Raw genomic sequence first — 20,796 nt, 5'->3', positions numbered from 1 at the left:
CTTAGTGTGTTTTTTTCCATTTAAATCCAGGCATTCTCCACTGTTTATGCTAATAGGGAGACTGATTATAACATAAGCTTGAAACACACTTGATACCTGTACATTTAACTCCACATCAACTTTAATTCAAAAGATATGATAAGCAAGTGTAGATATGATAAGGAAGTAAAGCTCTCCCTCTATCCAAGCATTCAACAGCTAGAGAACTCAAAACAGCTCTGAAAAACTTGGGTTTGACAACATTCTCAGCTTCAGAGAAGTATCAGACCCCTCGGTGTCTTCCTTCCCAGGACAGCACCATGAACAGGACTGGGATTTAGGATGCTGTTTTTTTGAAGCTGAGTAATTTAGCAAGATTAAAAAAAAAAACAAACAACCCAGTCTTACTGAGATGGAAAGGGCGAGGGAGAAGGGAAGTACTTAGAGTTTGAGAAATAGAAATGACACTTCATTTCTAAAATGTTCTATAGATTCTGGGGTATTTTATATAGTAAATCTTAGCTAGGATATACTGTTTAAAATATTAACATTTGTTGTTTATTCAAATGAAATGAAATGGGAAGAAATTAATATTTAAAAACCCAGGTGATGAAGAGAAAACCTGAGAGGATAATCTTATTAAAGCAATGCTCTAAAGTGAAGAATCTTAAATATAAAGAGATTGGGAGAAAAACAAAGAGGAATTTTCTATGGCTGAATCACACATACCTGAGAGCATTCAGAAGTCCTTCCACAGAGTCAGGTGGTTGTTCCTTTAAAACTTTTATGCATCCCTTCATCTGGGAACAGAAGCATGCCACTATTGAACAATAATATATGAATTGCACTAGCAGAAAACAAGGAAAAAATTCACCATATACAGGCAGGTTTCTTTTCTTACTGAGTGTTAATGCTGCTTTACATGACACAATAAAAGCATTACAACTTATTAAAAATTATCTCAAAGTTAAAAACTTAACTTTGGAGAAAATATCTACTTTAATAAGTGTTTGTAGAGTGTAAATTATGTATCAAGGGTCTATATTTTAACTTGCACACTGCTTCTTCAAGCCAAGTAAAAAACACAAAAATCAAAACTATCTGATACAAGCTGAAAAAAAGAGATTTTGTGAGTTCTGTGTCATTGCTGTTAACTCTAAGAAGAGATGTTTCAACTCTGACTTATTTTTATATTTGCATACAAGGAAGTAATTTTCAGTATTCAGTTTTTAGTTGTGAACCTAACCAGCGACAACTTATTGTTTCATAACTAGTGGTTAAAAATTTAATCTAAGAAGTCCATGGTGTTGATTTTAACACCACACTGAATGAACATCTTTGTGGAGACTGTAAAAAACAGGCTGAAACTCTGTCCAAATTTACAAAAGGGGAAATGAAGCAGAGAAAGCAGGAGCAGAACTCATTTGACCCATTGTACAGACTCCCTAGCTGGTCAATAGAGAAACAAGGAATTCTTCTAACCTTTTCAGAATATATCTTCCCTAGTAGTACTTTTTTCTTCCCACTGCTATGAAGACACCAAATCTAGCTATTCAGAAATTAACCTAGATTAATTCCATCTTATTCAAAATGACAGACAACAACAGCTGAGTCAAGATTTGAATCCTTTAATTTTCCAAGTCACATTGGAGTGCTAAATCTACATGTAGACATTTCTTTGCAGCTGAAGAGCACCTCTGCCTTATTAAGGAAGCAGATGATGAAACACTTAATTTAAGTCAGGGTCCCAGCAAAAAATAGTTAGAAAATGTAGCTCAGCATCCCTGACAGGGAGCAGCCCAACAAACACTGCTCACTGCTCAGCTGGTTCATTTCTACCTGGAAAGTGTAACTAGCTTTGCAAATACCAGATCAGATGAGATTGTCAGGCTAGCACCATGTGTTCTGAAGTGACACACAGTTATTTTTCCTAAATTAGAGAAGCTCAAGTCTATGTGCACATCACTCAGTACTGGTTTACATGCCCCAGCAGGTCTGATCAGACCTGACCAAGTCAAAGGGGATAAAAATTCAAACAATCATTTTTCATTTCTGTTACAATCAGAATACCTAAACCAAGTAGGATAATGTTGGGGTTTAGGATTCTTCCTTTTGTTTCTTTCTCTCAAGGAATTTTTCTCCCCTTTGTGTTGCTAGGAGACAATAACGACTGCATACTCAAGAGAGACAAAAGTTGCCACAGCTCAGGGGAGGAGAGCAGCTGGCTACTCTCTCTTTTTACCCGGGTGTTTCTCTGGGAAGAGCAGAGACACAACGAAAACTGGATTGGGAAAAAGGGGCTGGGTGCAGCCCCCAGCTCTCTTGTACTCTGGGCATTCAGAGGGGAGAGAGGCTGCAGTCGCTGTGGGGAGAATTCATCACCAGTGCAGGGCTCCATCTCCTGCTGCCTTTATTCTACTGCGAGTGGAGCTCTGCTCTGAAGAGTGGCTGTTGCACTGGGACCTTACGAACACCTCACCTTATTAACACCCCACCTAAGCAAAAAAAGTACTCTTCCCCATCCGCTGTGGCTGCCCGGCCCCTCCGCTCTTTTGGCTGCACTGTAGCCCTGCACTCCCTGCCCTTCAGGACACGCTGCGGTTCCAGCTACAGCTGTAGAGTTTCTCATACAACTCCTCCCTCCACCATGCCAGGACTTGTGCTCCTTCCTGCCATTCCAGCTTGCTGCTCCCGAGGAGCCGCTGGGGCAGTGGGATCGCTGTCCCTGGGGCTTTGTACAGATCGCTTTTTACCCTCCCGCCATTGCCGTGCTCCCGAGCCCGCCCCACAGCGCCCCCTGCAGCCGCGGGGGAATCACCGCGCCCGCCCCACAGCGCCCCCTGCAGCCGCGGGGGAATCACCGCGCCCGCCCTGCCCGCCGGGAGCCAGCAGCGCCCCTGCCGGCCGTGCCCGGAACTGCACCCAAGGGAACAGGGCTTGGAGAGCAGGAACTGTTTGTTGGGTTTTCTGGGATTTTTCTTTTGTTTGTTTTCGCTGCCATTGTTGTCGTTTGCTTGCCTTGTTATACACATACATACTAGTAAAGAACTGTTATTGCTTTCCCCGTATCTTTGCCTTGCACTTAATTTCAAAGGTATAATAATTCAGAGAGAAGGGGTCATATTTTCCATTCCAAGGGAGGTTCCTGCCTTCCTTGGCAGACACCTGTCTTTCAAACCAAGACAGATGTCTAAGCTAGGAGACAGTCATTAAGAGCTTAAAATACAGCCTCCAATCTTGAAAGAGTAAGGAAAGGGTAATATACTCCACTGTCCCTGAAATTATCTTGAAATGGCTTGAATGGCTGAAGTGAATAGTTTGGAGAAAAAAATTGTTTACCACAGTAAAACAAACTCATAATCTGCAATGTTAGGAGATTTTTTGAATTAAAAAAAAAATCATGGAGCTAATTACGCAAATCAAGATTTGGGACCATGTACTCATTTTTCAAAACTGAGTCGTATGTCTCCTGCCTCCCATTTACACCTACCTAACTTTCCTGCACGATGACAGGGCTTTAGGATAAACGTGAGAAACAAAGTACACCCAATGTACATTTGATCCTATCAGAATTTCATTTGTGTTGCCTCTGTAGGCAAGAGACTGAACCAGCATTCAAGAAATCTGCATTCAAGTCCCAGGCTCTATCTCTTTCATGACCTTGAGCAACTCTATTCACCTCTGTGAAAAATCTTTCCCTCTGTAGAGAGCCAAAGAGGAGACATGACAAAATTCTGGTATCCGCAGATGCAAAATGCTAAGGAAGACCCAGTGTCATGGAGAGCAATAATATTTGGTTTTTCCTTCTCTTTTGAAAAAGTCTCTCATGTAAATCGAAAGACTTGGCATCTTTTTCATTATTAAAAGCTTATTTCTGCTGAAAAAAGTGGTGTGTGAGATTTAGGTTTGTAAAAACATGTAGAAAAGACAAGAGTACTCTTTTCATGTGTGCCTGCAATTTCTAAAATGGAAAAATAAGACTGATGTCTCTGTGACTGGCCATGCCAAAGATAAAACTGAAGGGTCATTATCAACATTACAACAGTAACATTTCAGTTCTGTTACTTCAGATGTCAGACAAAGCAGAGACAACATTGAATATCTACTTTTTACAAGAGATCTACTGCCAAAGATGAGCATTTCACCACTGATATACTACATGATAAAAAAAAAATTATGACCACAGAACATATTCCACGCTAAGTGTAATATAAAATTATTTTAGCCTAACTATACAGTTGGCAAAAAAGCAGAGGTAACTGAGAAAAATTATTATCTGTGTCTGTAAAAAAATAAAAAGCTAAAAAGCTAGTCAAAACTGATGTATTGAAGAGCACAAGTGAAGACAAATTCTAAACTGCCATTCAAAAGTAATTAAAATTATTTCTACCAAGCATAAGCTTGTGCTGAAAAAGAGCTGCAGACTAGTACTCAAACCTACAGAGTATTAAAGAAAGACTTCTCTTACATCAATCTTTGATGTCTTTGAGAAAGCTCCCACAGGATGAACGTGATCGTACAGGATAATAACTCCCACCATCACTCGCATGCAGAACATAAGGGTCTCTTCACTGGTGAATCTACTCCTGTACTCTCTGCAAGACAGAACAAAAGAAATAAACATTCCAGACCTTTTACTAGACAATTTAAAAAACTATACTGGGAGTGCGTGAAATCTGAACCAAAAGTATATTTTAAGGTTGTAGATGCACATTAGTAGGACACTGAATATCAGTGAATTCTGTAAGCCTGTGCCAATTTACAAGAATGGTTAGAGAGTAGATAGATGTAAATCTCTCGTCATACCCATGCACAGCTGAGATCCTCAAAATCTACATAGAAAACTTAATGAAATATAATGCAGACTGATCTGAAACACTCCAGTTTAATCACAGAAACACCACATGCCAGGACCTCAAAGGAAAGCCACTGCTTTTGCTTAAATTCCTACTTTGGAATAGTCCAGTGGGACCCAAGTTCAGCAGCTGGAAAGTTCAGGGTTTCACCAAGATGGATTTTACCAGTCATGCTCTCTCTCTCTCTCTTTCTCTGTGTGTGTATTGGAGTACCTCTCAGTCTACAATAACTTCAACTTTTATTCTTCCACAGCATTGTAACATGAACAGACTTAAAGGTGATAGAAGTTTTGATGTGAAAATGCCTCATTATCCCACAATTAGAATTAAATATCAGATAACCTTCTAGATGACTCACAACTTTTTTCTCTCCTTTTGCCAAACAAAGAGCTGACTCGTAAGGCTACTTTTCAATTACCACTTCTATGATGTCTCAAGACTGTGAGATGAGTCCTACCCCTACAGACACTCCTCCAGAATCTTCATGAACAAGCACAAACCTCAGGAGTTCTACCCTTTACAAGGCTCCATGAACAAATGACTCATAGGTAGAAAGACTACCTTGACTTATATGTGTTTTCCAGTTGAAGAGACATCTAACCTAAAATATACTCCACTAAATGCAGAGCAAAATAAAGAACCCTACTGGCTATTATTGCCTACACCAGCAGATATGAACACAATTGTACAGCTGAATACATTTATATGAATGAAAATTCATACAGCTGACTTTTTTCCTATCTAGAATAAGATGGCTGCATCCAAAAAAAATCTACTTAAATGATCCTTGAAATAGCCCCTGTGTATTTGCTAAAGTACTGCCTGGAAGAGGCAAAATCTTGCCCTCTGTGTGCTAATAACTGAGCAGCATGGGCAAGCAGGAGGCCTTTTGCCCTGGTTAGACAAGACACAGACACTGAAGCCTGCGAGTACATAAGATTATTACACTGTATTTTAACCTTTTGTGAAATGCAGGCTGACCATGTAAGCTCTCCCCAATAGAACTCAACACTGACTAATGAAAGATGTCATAAGGTGGTAAGAACAGGAGGCATGGCTTTCTAACACCAGGCCATACTTTTTATACAAAAGAAGTCACAACTTAAGGCAAAGATACAGGAATTCACTTGGAAAAGAATGTATTATCCCAGGTGGCTAATTAAAATATAAGTTCTATCATACAAACCCCCCAAGATTTAAGATAAAACTTACGGCGTTTCCAACATGACTTTACAAACACTGGCCATAGTACTTAGACAGTCCGTTGTATTTTCAATTGGTAATGTTTTGTTCTGGAAGGGTAAGAAAAAGGCAGTGTTCAGTAAACTATCTTGTAAAATTAAAATCAAGAATGTCTGTGTTAGACCTTTCTTCCCCTTTACATACTTCTGATACAAAATGTGTCGTTGCATTACTGAGGGTTTTCAGCATTGGTGTGGCCTCTGCATAGAACAGGGACATCCTATTGGCCATTTCATTGTTCACTTCATTCTCAATGTCTAGCTGATAAAAACAGGAGAAAAAATAGTCAGTAAAGCTCTTTAAAATCTTGCCACCAGCAAGAAAAAGATACACTACATGCTCATGTCATAAAGCAGATTGTTACTTGAATAGTCCTCTTTAATCACTTCATCCGGACTGCTGATTAACACTCAGTGTGAAGGAAAGAACATGACAGCTACTGAATCAAAAGCAAAAACTTTACCAAAAATGGCATAAACACATCCTGATAGATAAATACCTCACTGCATGCAGCACACCAGAGTTTATTTACTTACATGCATGTTGTTTATTCTGTTGCGACTTATTGTCCGCCTGTAATAACTGAAGTCATTCTGAATTGCTGGGTTTCTCATCTTCCAGGAAGAGAAACAGAAAATAATCAGTTTTGGTTCAAAATACACAGCAACAATCAACATATACGGAAAGACTTTATTAACCTTAAGTTCATCAAAACGAAGAGTAAAATGTAAGATTTCTGCAAACTCTTTTGCTAGAGCCTGTTCCCGTTCCAGGTGCTGAGTTGGAGTGTAGGGAGGGCATGTCAAGGATTCCAGTAAACTCTGCAGGGCTTTCTCTGAATAAAAATCAGAAGCACAAATTGTAGTCAGTCCACACCAAGTTTTAACAACATATCTAAAAATACTGCATTTGAAGGAAAGAAACCCTCCAAACATGCCAAGCCCTAAAGATATTTTTTTTTACTATTCTGAAGTGAGAAGCATTAATTAAAGACACCTGCCTCTTCAGGCTCTGCTATTTCTCTCCATTTTGTATGACTGAATTATTTTCCATTTTTGTCACCCTTTATCTGGGATCCTTATCAAAAATTCTAGAGGAGGCATTTTTCTTGCATTCAGATATTCAACACTTTCATCCTCCTCAATTAGCCATCAGCTCAGTATAAAGATTATTCTGGCATCTCTGTTACTAAAAGTGTACTCTTGGGCAGTGATAGCAATATAAATCAGCTTCTGTGCCTGTAATTACAAGCATAACTCAAAAAGTGAAAGACACAGTTAGAAGATGTTGTAGAAGAAACCCCTTGCGCTAGGAGCCCTCTCTCTTCATACATGTATTTTCATTCCAGTGTCCTAATTCAAAGAGTAATTACATCACCTTCTGTGTTTGTTGGGATGACAAAGCCAGTGTACAACAGATCCAACTTTGGATTTTCACCCTCTGAGAGAGTTTATTGATACACTTTCCCCATTATCCCTGCTCTTAAAAAGTCTCAAAATATGACTAGCTTACACTCCTTTAAAGCTCCAGGGGATCCAAATTACAAAAAATAAATTGCATTAATCCAACATGGACCGGAGAAGTGCAGAAAAGTGACAGGAAATAAGAGAAAAACAGCATAGTTTTATCATGTTCTTTTGCTTGTATGCTATTTAGGTAATATAGACAAACTAACAAAATATGAAATTAAGATTAAAGAGATGCCTTGATAAATGCAATTACTGTTAAATGTCCATTGATATCAAACAGAAATAATAATAACTCTATAAGTCTTTTAAAAAGTTTGTGGAAAGACAAAATTTCCTCTTTCATTATATATAAAGAACATATAAAATGGAGATACTAAAACAGGGCTCACCTAATCTGAGTGAAAACTCATAAAAGCGCTTTAGCCTTACAACCAGGGGGCAGACTGAATTCCATGCTTTTTCTTGCAGCTGGATATCATTGGGATTTTGTATTGCCTGAAATGAAAATATTACTGTAAAGACCTGTGATAAATAAATAACAAGCAAGAGGTGGTTTGGAATTTTCTTACATTATTTTAAAAAGTATTGTAAAACATAGAAGGATTCTGAGAAATTACATTCCAAAGGATTAAAAAAAATACCATGTTTTTCACCTTCCCTCTCCCCCTGTAACGTACTGTTTCAAAATCATTCATTACACTGAACCACTGACACACAGAAATATGTTCTAACATATTCTTTTGGAAGCGAAACTACTGTAAAAACATCAGGTAAAACCTTTTGTGTAACTAGTGGTTGCAAAAGTTGTCTTTTTTTTCAGGTTTTAATGCGTTTGAACACTTCAGCGTGTTGAGGTTCTTAAGTAAGCAACATGTCACACTAAGAGTACCCACAAATCTGATACAGGAAAAGTTTTGGTCACCTGAGAAAAATTCTAAGTTACAGTTCAGAAGTGTACTTCAGGACCAGCTTCAGAGAATAAGATGCCTCTAAAGTGGATGGGAAGTTATAATTTCTGAGGTTCATTATTCCACGTACAGAACAGAACTATCTGTATCATGTATTTCTGACAGCTGAGTATTACTTCTTCCATGTCCTCAAATTTGACTTCTGCCATGAGATACATGAAACAATGTATATGAAATGGTGTTTCTTGAAGTGAAAAATAGTAACTAGTTACTAACAGAAAACCAGAAAGAAGTTCCAACCGCCACCATTTAATGATTTCAAGCTAGAGCTTCATACTGAATGCTATGCATAATCTGGTATGTATTTTATAAATACATTTTAAGGAGATTTTCACTTCAGTTCATAGAATGTGCTTGGATAGAGAACAGAAGCAAGGAACACATCAAGTTTTGCCTGATTTTGCTTCTAAAGAATTGTCATTAACAAACATACATCTCTAATTTCTTGTCCAGCTCCTTTGTAAGCCTGAAGGTCTGCAAGCATGCTTTCTGAGTCCTGTAAAACTGCACTGATCTGGTTCCAGACCTCCCTTTCTCCATCCGTGGGCTGTGCATCTAAGAAAGAGAAAAGCAAAACGCACCAAGTCAAAAGGAAGCTGCAGTACAAAAGGCAAGATTACACAGTTCTACTTAACAATACCATATGCAGCTTGAGTATGTGTAACTCCATTCTGATGTAGCTTTTTTCCAAATATACAATTATACAGCCATTCTGCTAACATCCAAGCTTCTGCTTTTTATAGCAAGGAAGGAAGAACAGTACAGTTTTTGTATGCTCTGGCTCATAATGCCTCTTCTCATAATGCAGCATTTTAAAGAGCAGCAGTATCATAAAGCAATGTTATTGGAAAATAGGATAATGCATCAGTCCCTCTCTTTCATGAGCTCCATGGCTCAATTACAAAGAACTGCTCACTTTTCTTGCAGCTTGGGGATTAAATCAGGCCTTTCAATAGATAGAGCAGTCGGATATTGCTCCACTTTGACTTCCCTCCAGGCTCCCTCAACCAGGGTAATTTATTTCTCCTTTTGTAAAACAGATACAGTACTATTAAAAATAATTTTTTCTTATGTATGTCAGGGATCATTCCTGCCACTAAAATAAATCCAGCTCTGCCAGTTATCAGTTTTCAGGGTGTGAGTGACCTGTAGACCTTTACTGTTGAGAGAAATGACATTTGAAATTAGATCAATTATCCTATTCAAATCTCTTCCTATGGGATTTACACGGCAGTATGACACCAGGGAGTTATGTTATCCCCAGAACACTGACACATTAGACAAGGTAGAGATTTTCTGTCTTCTTTTGCTTTAAAACATAAAGATGACAGGCACTGACCAAAGACTGGATGACCTACATATGGGATTGCAGTCTATATGTGAAGGGACAATGGGAGCTCTACAGAGACACAACTATTTCTTCGCTTAGATTTGTTTTAGCCTCTAAAGGTAGAATGTTAATTTTTATGAAAGAAAAAAATCACCTTGAAGTTGAATCTTAGAACTTAAAGACTATTTGTTTGAATTAAAAGCAGTGAGGTAAGTTCAGTTCAAAACTCAAGAACTAGGATGAGCTACTGTATTAAAGTCTACATTAATAGACAAGAAATATTAAAAACACCTATTCTATTTAGGTTGTCTCACTCTCCTTAAGAAAACTGACAGAATTTTCTACCCATGTATCAGTATGGGATTCATTTATCCAGTCCCCATTAGAAACAAATGAACTGGTTCACACTGGAGTATACGGAAAACAGGCATTCTCTCCATGGTGTTTCAGGATAATTTGTTTAAATGTATGAAGTTACCTACGGACCTCGCACAAACAGGACACAAATGTAAACTAGATTTACACGTCTGTAGCTTCAAAGCAACTCATACTTAAAACCCTTCCCATACTCCTATGGAACCATGAGTTCCAAGAGACTGGGCACATAATACTGACTAGACTTTCCTTTTGTTCTGAAGTTTTCTTTTCTCTCATTTAAAAAGTTAAAATAAATATAAATTGGGTTTACTTAGCTGGGTTTTATAGTCAAAATATTTCATCTAGCTAAAATATTCCACTATCCTACAAAAAGTGAGGGAAAGGAGCACCAAAGGGAAAAACTCCCCACAGGAAGATCCCATCTGGGACGTGGCTGTTGAACTGACCCATCACTCACTTTAAATTTACAGTGTTCCAGACTGGTTCTTTCCTCAAGCTGCAAGAAATCTCAGGTACACACCGTAAGGGGTTTGCCATCTTGTGATAAAGAAGCAGAACAGAAAACTCTTCTGACTTTAATGAGGAAAGCAGTGATCCTGAGAAACAGTTTCACACCATACAACAACATAGCAGGGGAAGGTGGGAGTCACATAAAAATCAGTATCTATATTTTATTAGCTAAGATAATGAAAATAAATTTCAGTGAATACTAACACAAAAGAGAATAAATAACTTGTTAGTGCAGTTCATGAATGTCAAATTTGCATGTGCAGGTAACCTGAAGCATCTTGTTTAACCTTGTTGGTTAACAAGGTACTTCTATGTTAATTTTTACAACTTGTTTGCTTTAAAAGTACTAGTGCTTAAGGGGGATGCAAATGCTATAGACTGCCCAGCACTTAAAGACTTCAAAAAGGCCTTTAGTAACATCTTTTATTGTAAGTCTTTTTCAAAAGTTCCCAATTCATCTTTTAGAAGTTGGTGGAAGGAGGAATATTAGAAACTCATTGAGCTTTCTGTAGTATCCCAGCACCTGGAGATAGAGTAGGAGCAAGAGCCAGGTAGGTGTGTGGAAGAGGGAAAGAAAGGGAAGGGAGAGGAAGAGGGCTGCAAAAGCTCCGGAGCAGCAGGCTTAGCTTGCACTTGCAGAAGCAGTTTACATTTATGTTGGAAGTATTTAGCTTAAAAAGAAAGGTAGGGAGGATGATTCAGGCTTCTTTTTTTTTTTAAAAAAAAAAAACATGCATTTATTTATGAAATAGAAGTTAAGCAAACAGATGTTCTGATAAGACCATGGCCATTTTTCAAAAGGGATTTTACAAGAAGATCCTGCCAAAAATGGTCAGCTAAAATAACTGAAATGGATCACTTTGAAAACAATTTCATCTTACTGTCAACAACAATAATAATAATAGCAGCAGCAACAACTAAACGGAATTGAGACTTCTTCATGACATATTTTGACTTTTAGAACTGACTTGCTATGTCAATGAAACCAAAGCTTGTTTCTCTGCTCTGAATTAAACAATGCCAGTCCTGAACCATGGTGTGGAATCACTGGTTGGCCGTGCTCACCTCTTATCCCCACACTGCCAGGGAAGCAGCAAGAGCTTCAGAAACCTGAGCCCATTCATAAATAAAACCATTCCCACTGGCCAACCCAGGTGAATGCAAACCGCCTCAGCAGCAAGTTACCATAATGGCCAGACTCACTGCATCTCAAGGCTGAGTTTTTAGAATGCTCAGGATTAGCAATCAGAGCATTCTGTCTTTAGACAAAATAGAAAACCCTTTTACCTCCCTTTGGACAGATGTTTCTGATGTGAACCCTAAACCAAACACCTACATGAATCCTGTATCAAATTAATGCAAGAGTCAGATGAGGCCTGAATCTCCCATATACAGATTCTACCAGCAAAATTTGAAAATTTTAAATCTAGAAAGAAATACACTTCCACTGGCTCATCAGAAATAACCAGGACATGGTAATTCATCCATTCCAATGAACACATGCTCTTTTTCACATTTACACATGGCCTATGCCATGTTTTGGATGGAACTTCAGTCTTCAAAAAGAACAAGAGGAAACCTGGAGCGACTACAGTTCATTTGTGGATGCATTAAGAATTTCAGGTGAATGCTGGGGCATGAAAGTGGGGTCATGATTATTTTCTTAGCAAAATACCTGTCATTTGTTTCAGAAAAACCCTCCTAACAGAGTTAGTTAGGGTTAGTTATCTACCTCATCCTTCACCAGGTGTGCATTAGAAACAAACACAGAAACTTCTAGATAGGTAAAACATTAGTATTCATAGGATAAGACTAAATATAGAAAGGATGTGATGCCTTTACCAATACCAAATGAAGTACAAAAATACTTCAGTAATCAATTTTAATGAAGAAAGAACAGTACTATGAAGAGTACTAGCAACAGGACTACAAGAAGCACTTCCAACTCACACACCCTTTCTGAATCTGAGAACTTTATTCCACCCCTTCGGTGGTTAAGAAGATTCCTACTGAGGCTGGTTAGTTCTTCCATTACAGTGAATGCAGAATCATATTTGTTGTAAAAATACCATGCCCTTCTGGCCTCCACAGCATAGCAAAAGAAAGTGAGTTAAACAAGAGCTTTCATGGGTTCTGCTTTCAGCTTTCACTGCTGAACATGGCAAATAATTCCTCAGTCAGCAAGTTAGAGTGCAGTATACGTATTTAACTGCATAATGCTGAAGTCCTATTTCAGATTTTGTCACCATGACAATGATTTTTTCCATGCCAATCTGGGACAAAATTAAAAGAAAAGCTCAGAAATGAGCAAAGGCATTATAATTACAGTGAGTAATGCACTTTTGAGGGTACCAGAACCTGCTCCACTCCATACATTAACGAATCCCCAGTACTGGACAGAAACAGTACCCTATCCAGGCTACACGGGATTTTTGAATTTCGTTCTGTCTGAACTAGCTAGAATAAAGTGAAGCTCACAAAACTGTTAATTCTGGCTCCAGGCAGGGTGCTGTGCCAGGGAGATCAGTGCCTGGGTTCAGCTCTGTGGTGGATGGGGGATGGACACACAGCACCTCTCTGGCTGAGCAGCAGTTTCTGCCTCAGGGCATTCCACAGCTCAGGAACTGAGTGCAAACCTCCCACAGGCTGGACCCAGATTATATCCTCAGCCTTGCTGCCTGAGCAACAAGAGTATTAATTAATAGCCTATTATGTGAAAAGTGGGCAGTTGCTCTGCTGCCAGACACATTCTAATAATAGACCCTTTTAATGGTACATGAATAATAACTGAAAATTTCATTAATCTTTCTGGGGATATGGGGACTCCTAGAAAATAAGATTCTTGGAGGGGATGAGAGAGATTTAACTAGGCTCAAGTGAAATTCACCTAGCTAAGAGTAAAAAAAAAAAAAAAAAAAAAGAACCTGCTCACATTAAGGATAAAAAACATAAAAAGTATTTGAGGAGAGGATGGAACTGTAGGTGTCACTTAAGGACATCTTTGAATAATCTATAAGCATAGTCTTTTAGATCCAAGTTAAATTGTTGCCTCAACTTTCAAATTATTTCCAAGAATTCATGTGGAATTATTTGTTTACTTTGCCTGAAATGGCAGTGATCTGACAACAGATTTTCTGCAAAAAGAGCAATTTTAAGATGGAGAGAAAGAACTCAAATACCCAGAAATAATTTATCTGCAACTAATTTAAATAAGGTCAACATTTAAAGTACAAAACAGCTTTTGAACTGACAAAACTGACAAATCCATTTCAAGAGAATTTGATGTGAAATCCCGAAAGCCACAGACACTCAAGACTTGCCACTCTCAAGATTTGCCAGGCACTCACTTTTCCTAACATGACTTTCAAGCTGAGCACTAAGAAGGAATTAAGGTAAAGTAAATGATATATAATCAAACCAAGAGGTAGTAGCTTGATTAAAAATACTCCCATAAAATGGTGCACTTTCTAATAAGGATGAAATTATTTTTCTCTATTTAAACCTTTCAGTAGACCTTAAAAAAGAGTAATTTGGCTGAATGCATTAATTTTGCAATACCCCTTTAAAGAAAAGGTCTTTCCACCTGCATGGAGAATGTTATTCTCCACACAGACCCAGTATAACTGCCCAACTCTAAAATGAGTACTGGGGAGCAAACAGAACTGCATTTGCTATACAACATTAAGTGAAATTAATGCTGGATTCAAGTATTTTCAAGTATGACCATGGAGTTGCAAAACTTGATTTCCAGTTTGAAGAATAATGTTAAGTGTCAAAAAGAATTGCAAGTGACAATGTGGACACCTGCATGAAAGTAGGGGAAAAGAGACGATGTAAAACTTTTTCTTTTTTTCTGTTTTTTTTTTTTTAGTAGACAGCTAATGAGAAAGCCCACAGAAATGAAAAAGCAAGATGCTGATGCAAATAATGAATACAGTAAACACATCAGCTCAGCACACCTGTCATCCTCTGAATGGCCAAGTGTAGTGACCATGTTCACCCATGAGCTCAAAGCCACACGTCCAGCAAGGCCACACCAGACTCTGCTCCATGTCCACTCACTCAGAGCGTCCTTTTTCACTGTACAATAGCCAGCTACAGGAGACCAAAGCACAAAACTACAGCCCTTTTTTTAGTCACATCCCTTTGAGCCGCAACAGATTTTTGTGCCACTAAAAACCTCTGGGACTGTACTTTGTGAGAAAAACTTTTAAACTTTCACTTACAAGCATGAAATTCTCTGAAATTTGGAGTTGACAGTTTTGTTCCTCTCCAGGCAGGTGTGCCTGACTAGTGTGCCCTAACCACTGGCACCTCCTGTGGGACAGGGTACTTCATTCAGTTCTTGGCCACGTGCTTTTGGAAAGAAAAACAACCTTCACTGCCAAGGCAACAAATTTGGTATTTCCCCCTCTCACCACCCCCTCTACCAAGGCTCCCCACTGCCAGAGCAGCTGTTTCCTGCCAAGCCTGCAGCCTGGGTCAGGAACACTTGCTTGCCAACAAGGACACAATGGGGCTGATTAAACCTGTAAGCTCAGGGCAGCTGAAAGTTTTCACAATAGCTTGGCAAAGCCACAGAGCACTGCCAAGGCCCTCAAAAGTTTGGTCGAAAAAAATTAAGTGGTGATTTAGATAGAGGTTTGACATCCTGGGGTGACAGCAAAGTTTTACAAATTATATAGACAGAGAAGAAGGAATAGGGCTCCTCCTAAACCCAAACTAACCAATTAACCATTTTTTCATATTTTAAAACTAATTTTTCATAATGAGGTAATTAAGCTCTAGATGAGAAGATTAAGGTTTGTGCACAGTTCTAGTCATACATTCTAGCTCTCATCTAAGAATGCATGTTTGAACAATTTCATCAGATTTAAATATGTATTTAAATGACTTTTTGAAGCAGTGCTTCTGAATGTACACAGACACACATGCTTATAACATGCCAGTTACTTCTTTCAGAAAATAATTCAGGAATAAATTATTAAAGAACAAAACTATTTCAAGATGACAAAATATGTGTCTAATCACCTGAAATGCTCTTTTAAACCATGCTACAAAAGGAAAATATTTTAAAAACACTAGATTTTCTCAAAACTTTTTGGTTGGGTTATGTTTTTTTCTTTTTAGAACAGAGGTATTAAGAGAGAAAACGTCACAAACTGTGTGTTTCAAATAAAATACATTTCATGTATGTGGTGAAGACAGATTTAACCCATATTAAAGGATTTGGTGACAGTGTCTAGAAGTAGATGCAGGGAAACTGTAGTCAGCAAAAGCGAGAACAGCTTTGGATCAAATATGGATGTGACAAGAGAACTGGAATGGGAAACACTGTTCTGCAACTGATAACCATGCCTGATAACTGATAATCATTTAGAGAGATGCAATCAAGCACATACACTTTGACCATTTCACTACTTTTTAGAAACTATAAACCCAGCTAAATCATCACCAAACCAAGCAAAAATAGTTCCACCTCCATTGCTTTTTTCCCCAGCTTTTTATTTCCACATGTATTTCTATTCAAGAAAGAATCATAATTTTTTTAACCCTGATTTGTTAAAGAAAGCTGAGGTTGAGTTCATTCATATGTAAGTTTAACAATGGTTCATAAATGTTTTGAATTTAATTCAAGATAGGGTTTTGCTTGCATATCTGCCTCTCTGCCCTTTTCTCTGCTCAGAATAAAGTAATTTTGTATTGTTTTATAAATATCAGAAAGTAATATTCTACTGAAGTGTAATTTGATTTGTTTGCAAATCCCTTTTGAATTGCTTTATGATGCATAAGCACATGCAGTTTATTAGGAAATAAGCAAAGAAGGCAAGCCAGGCAAGAAGCTTTGCTCACTTTCAAAGTCAAGGAAAAAATTTGGCCCCTGATCAAGCTCTGTGCAAGTGAGAACTTTTAAAAGATTTCCCATTTGGTTCCTGAAAAATAGAAAAGGAAGAGAAAAGGAGTCCTGAGTGAACAAATTATTTTAGAGACAAGGACTTGGACAGACTGGTTGTGCTGGAAAATACACACTGTAAGCAATCAGATTTTAAAAGTTTTTCCTCAGTTTGCTGCTAAGTCAAGGAAAAGATTTTCTCATTGTCTTGTAATTGTTTGAACTTACTTTCAAAATCCAGGAAAAAATGTGGATAGTTTTCAATTTCCCTGGTAAGGACCTTAAGAAGATTACCCATCCCAGCAAACCTAGTAAATGCAACAAAATCATAAACAGTTATACATGTAAACTCAGAATACTACAGTTAAGAGCTTGACACAGTCTGCATCATAAAATCAACATTTTGGCAAGTTCTGGACCATGAGAAACATTTTGATGGTCAATTCTGTGATATTTATGCAGGAAGAGGAAGACCTCAGATAAACACAGAAATAATTCTGTTTAACAAATTGGAATTTAAACATCAGGATAACATCCTACTGTATAAACAGATATTTATGAATTTATTCACTTAGCAAGAGAAATAAACTCAGAGCTATATCTCTATTTGTTAATTCCCTAAATTGCTGGACTCCAGATTACTTAAAACCATTTCAAATTAAAAACTGACATCTTAACACTTGTCTTAGATCTTCAGCAAAAATCCATGTCATTTTAAGAAAATAACTGACTATAAGGAAAAAAATCTAGTTGTTTCTAGTCAGTAAGATTTATAACAAGTTTACTACAAAATTCTATCAAAAAGGACAGCTAAAAAGCTTTTTAGCTTTTAAAAGTTTAAGCATGCATTTAAAAAAAAAAAAGAGAGTAAAAAGGGGAGGTTTGAACCTTATTTTTTATCTGTTACTCCTATCTTTTATCATCTTGGAATTCTTTGCATTTCAAGTTATGAACAACTTCCAAAAGGAAAAGTGACTAGTTCTTAAAAAAGCAAGTCTCCACAGAAGATAAAAAAGAAAGAGATTTGAAAAAAGGTTCTTTTGCCAGTACAGTCTTTAGAAGGTAAGTTATTCTAACGCCGTGTAGAAGAAGAGCTTTCTTGGTCAAACTTAAACTTTCTCTCAGAAGATAGAAAAATTAAACCATGAAAAGCACGTATCAGGATAAAGAGATCTGCCTGGAGGGATGTAGAAAAATGTAATTTTAGATTTAAAACACAGATTGAAAACTGATTTTTGCCTCAAAGAGAAATATTCTCATTACTTTAAACCACGGCTCTTGGGGATCACATCTGATGTTCATCTGTGATTCAGTTTAACTCTTTTCCCACTTAAGAAATCAGACCACAAAAAATTATTCTAAGCATGTACATGGCTGATACTCCATAAAAGGACAAAAAGCTTTTTTCAAGTTTTCCCACAAGCATTACAGTAGGAAAAGAATCATCAACCCCAATTTCTATGTGCATATAAAGGATGTATTTCTACATCAGTAAAACCTAGGAAAGTAATGTGAGGCTTGGAGATTTCAAAGCAGCCACAGTCATAACATAAAATGATATAAATTTAATCAATAGTCTGTTCAGAACATGCAGTTTCATGTAAGCAAGGCTTTTGTTAAATAAATGGCTTTGTTTTGCATTAAATACTTCTTCAAAGTTTTCTCTCCAGAACAAATCCAGTGAGCAGACTGTCAAGCCCTTCCTAATTAGCAACATCTTGCATACACAAAATTGAAACACAAAGAAACATTTTCCATTATTCATAAAGTTACATTCATTATATGCAGGAAAAATATTTACACTTTTACTCTCAGAACAAAATCAGCACCTTATACACCGAGTTTGACTTTCTGATTAGCCTACAAAGGGGAAAAACATGCAAACAGAGCAAAATAGATTTTATACAGAGTTAAAACTTCTATCTTCAATAATTTAATATTTTCATCACACTGGTATAATACATTTTATCAGCATCAGCTAGGAGAAACACGATAAAGTACACACATTTATTTTCCTTTTCATAACCTTGGAAAAAAAAATTATGTAATAGCATCACAATCGACATGACTGACTCAGCTTGGACTCTTCACCTTCAACTCTTTTTACGCCATAACTTACCTCATTGCCTTCAATCTTCAGAGAGTACCCAAGCATTTCTTCTGCTGCCAAAGCTTGCACTGCATCCAGAACTGGTTTAGCTGATAGCATGCTTCGAACAGCGAGGAAGCCTTTGTGCCAAAAACCTGAGGATACGCTCCCTCATTTGCATGGAGTCGCTTGGGGTCATGTGCCCAAGCTCTGCCTCTGATCCTTCTTAAACAAGTACAGCACATCTCGGCTTGGGAGATTTCGGAGTGCTTTTCCAGAACTTTTGTTACATTTCCTAGCTTGTTTTTTACATTATTCCCTCTCCTTCAATCCCTGTGTGGAAACTGATCCAGCTATTCAGGTTACAAGTATGGAACAGAAGCCTACCACAAACTTACTATACTCACACATGTTCATGCAGGTGACATTTTCCAGTGATCCTGGAGGCTCTGGTTTGACACCACCCATTTTCAAAGCACACCAACCCCAAAAATAGTCGTATTCAACATCAAAATCCAGAAAAATATGGTTGAGGCAGCTGCTAAACATGTTTTAATTATTTTTTATATTATTTCTTAATGGTTTCCTAAAAAACGAAACTAAAAGCAACATCTGGTTCCATGAAACTTACCCTTTCAAGTGTAATTCATCATTCAACACTAAATTTTAGTTTCAAATTAAAAGGCAAAACTTAAAGGAAGTGCTAATAAAATGCAAATCTTTGCCTCAAACTGTATTATTTTATTCTGCATAGCCTGCTGCTTCTCAGTACTTGGCTCTTTCAAACTGTCTTTCCTCAAAAACTCTAATAACATATTCCAAACCTCAGGAACTGAAAGCCACCTCCAGGATAATTTTAATGAGATTTCAAAGTAACTAACAGCACACATTCTGAGCAGGTCTATATATATATCCTGTGATTGCAAGAGAAATGCAAATAACAGCTGATGTACAGAAGCAAATCATAAAGGTTTAACATAGTAGCATAAAACCCTATTTCATTAAACCGGAAAGCATTTTATTTTACTTACTGTAAAATCAGTTTAAATGTTGAACTGAGACTCAATGCATATTTAAAAATATTGCTGATGCTGCACCACTAAATGCTAGCAGCTTCTCCTTAGTTTTTTAATCTCTTAAAATTCCAATTTGTAACTATGCTTTAAAAACTATGACATGTTGACAACGATGTCTGCATTTTTCCCTATTGTTTTCCAAACCATTAAAGCTTACCCTAAGATATTATGTAAGCATATAGAAAATAGTTTTTAAGCTATTGTTGACATTTTAAAGCTCATTGCTTAATTTTTGATGCTCAACATTTAATTAGTAGCACAGAGACACAAATAAACCATAACCCAGCAATGAACAGGAAGGTACATTTAGCATTTTGCATTTTATTTACCATTATCCAGTAGTGGGTTTTAAAACTTGAGCTTTGAACAAAATATCACAGGCTGCTTTTTCAACAAATAACTGTGTTCCTAAGATTCCACTGATTTAGTTTCAACGTTCTAGAGGTATTACCTTGTATGGGAAAATAAATTCCTTCTACCCCACTAAAGCAATCAGTTTATTTCTGAATTGTGATATATAAAATACTATCTCCCCCAAAAAAATCAGAATTCAACCCCACAAATCTGCCATGGATTTTACATACATGTACTGAAAGTATACTGAAATATATCTATTATATGCTTAAATCCACTTTTGAAAATACCGTAAGTGTTCCCAAACTGCGTATTACTAACTGAAGACTGAGTATCATGTTATTCAACACTTCTTTAAAATTTTGGTTTACACTGTTTTAAGCAACTACCCAATTCTCAAGCGTGGAGTTTTGTACCCCTTTCAAGTAACAGCTACAGTACTATACAAACTGCTAGAGAAGTACTGATTGATTTCTTCTCTTACAGGACTAATTTAATCAGTATCAATCCAAAACCAGCAGCAGCACTGCAGTACACTGAAGATTTAACAGAGAGACAAAGCTTTAAAACTTTGTGTTAGTGTAAAAGGACACATTCACCAGCTCAAGCCTTTGCAGCTCATCAGTGCTCCTTTGCCAGATAATATTTCCTA

At 37.3% G+C, this 20,796-nt stretch overlaps 1 protein-coding gene across 11 annotated transcripts in view; it reads right to left on the bottom strand.

The window, feature by feature from the left end:
- The window catches only part of CYRIA (CYFIP related Rac1 interactor A), a 56,218-nt gene that overhangs the window by 2,488 nt on the left and 32,934 nt on the right, over nucleotides 1-20,796 (bottom strand). For 3 of the 11 annotated variants that reach the window (XM_058019573.1, XM_058019574.1, XM_058019575.1), the window contains 9 exons: nucleotides 16,854-16,933; nucleotides 8,948-9,069; nucleotides 7,936-8,041; nucleotides 6,776-6,912; nucleotides 6,614-6,691; nucleotides 6,222-6,338; nucleotides 6,048-6,127; nucleotides 4,448-4,574; nucleotides 709-779 (listed from right to left, as the gene is read on the bottom strand). In XM_058019573.1, the coding sequence (XP_057875556.1) occupies nucleotides 709-779; nucleotides 4,448-4,574; nucleotides 6,048-6,127; nucleotides 6,222-6,338; nucleotides 6,614-6,691; nucleotides 6,776-6,912; nucleotides 7,936-8,041; nucleotides 8,948-9,069; nucleotides 16,854-16,923 (908 nt within the window). In that variant the 5' untranslated portion in view covers nucleotides 16,924-16,933. Of the gene's footprint in view, nucleotides 1-708; nucleotides 780-4,447; nucleotides 4,575-6,047; nucleotides 6,128-6,221; nucleotides 6,339-6,613; nucleotides 6,692-6,775; nucleotides 6,913-7,935; nucleotides 8,042-8,947; nucleotides 9,070-14,958; nucleotides 15,058-16,585; nucleotides 16,666-16,853; nucleotides 16,938-18,744; nucleotides 18,892-20,796 lie in introns of those variants that run through there. The other 8 variants (XM_058019569.1, XM_058019570.1, XM_058019572.1 and 5 more) reach the window with 6 other exon arrangements.

Source organism: Melospiza georgiana, chromosome 3, assembly GCF_028018845.1.
Source record: "Melospiza georgiana isolate bMelGeo1 chromosome 3, bMelGeo1.pri, whole genome shotgun sequence".
Classification (NCBI taxonomy): Eukaryota; Metazoa; Chordata; class Aves; order Passeriformes; family Passerellidae; genus Melospiza; species Melospiza georgiana.
This window is presented reverse-complemented; position numbering and strand designations above follow the sequence as displayed.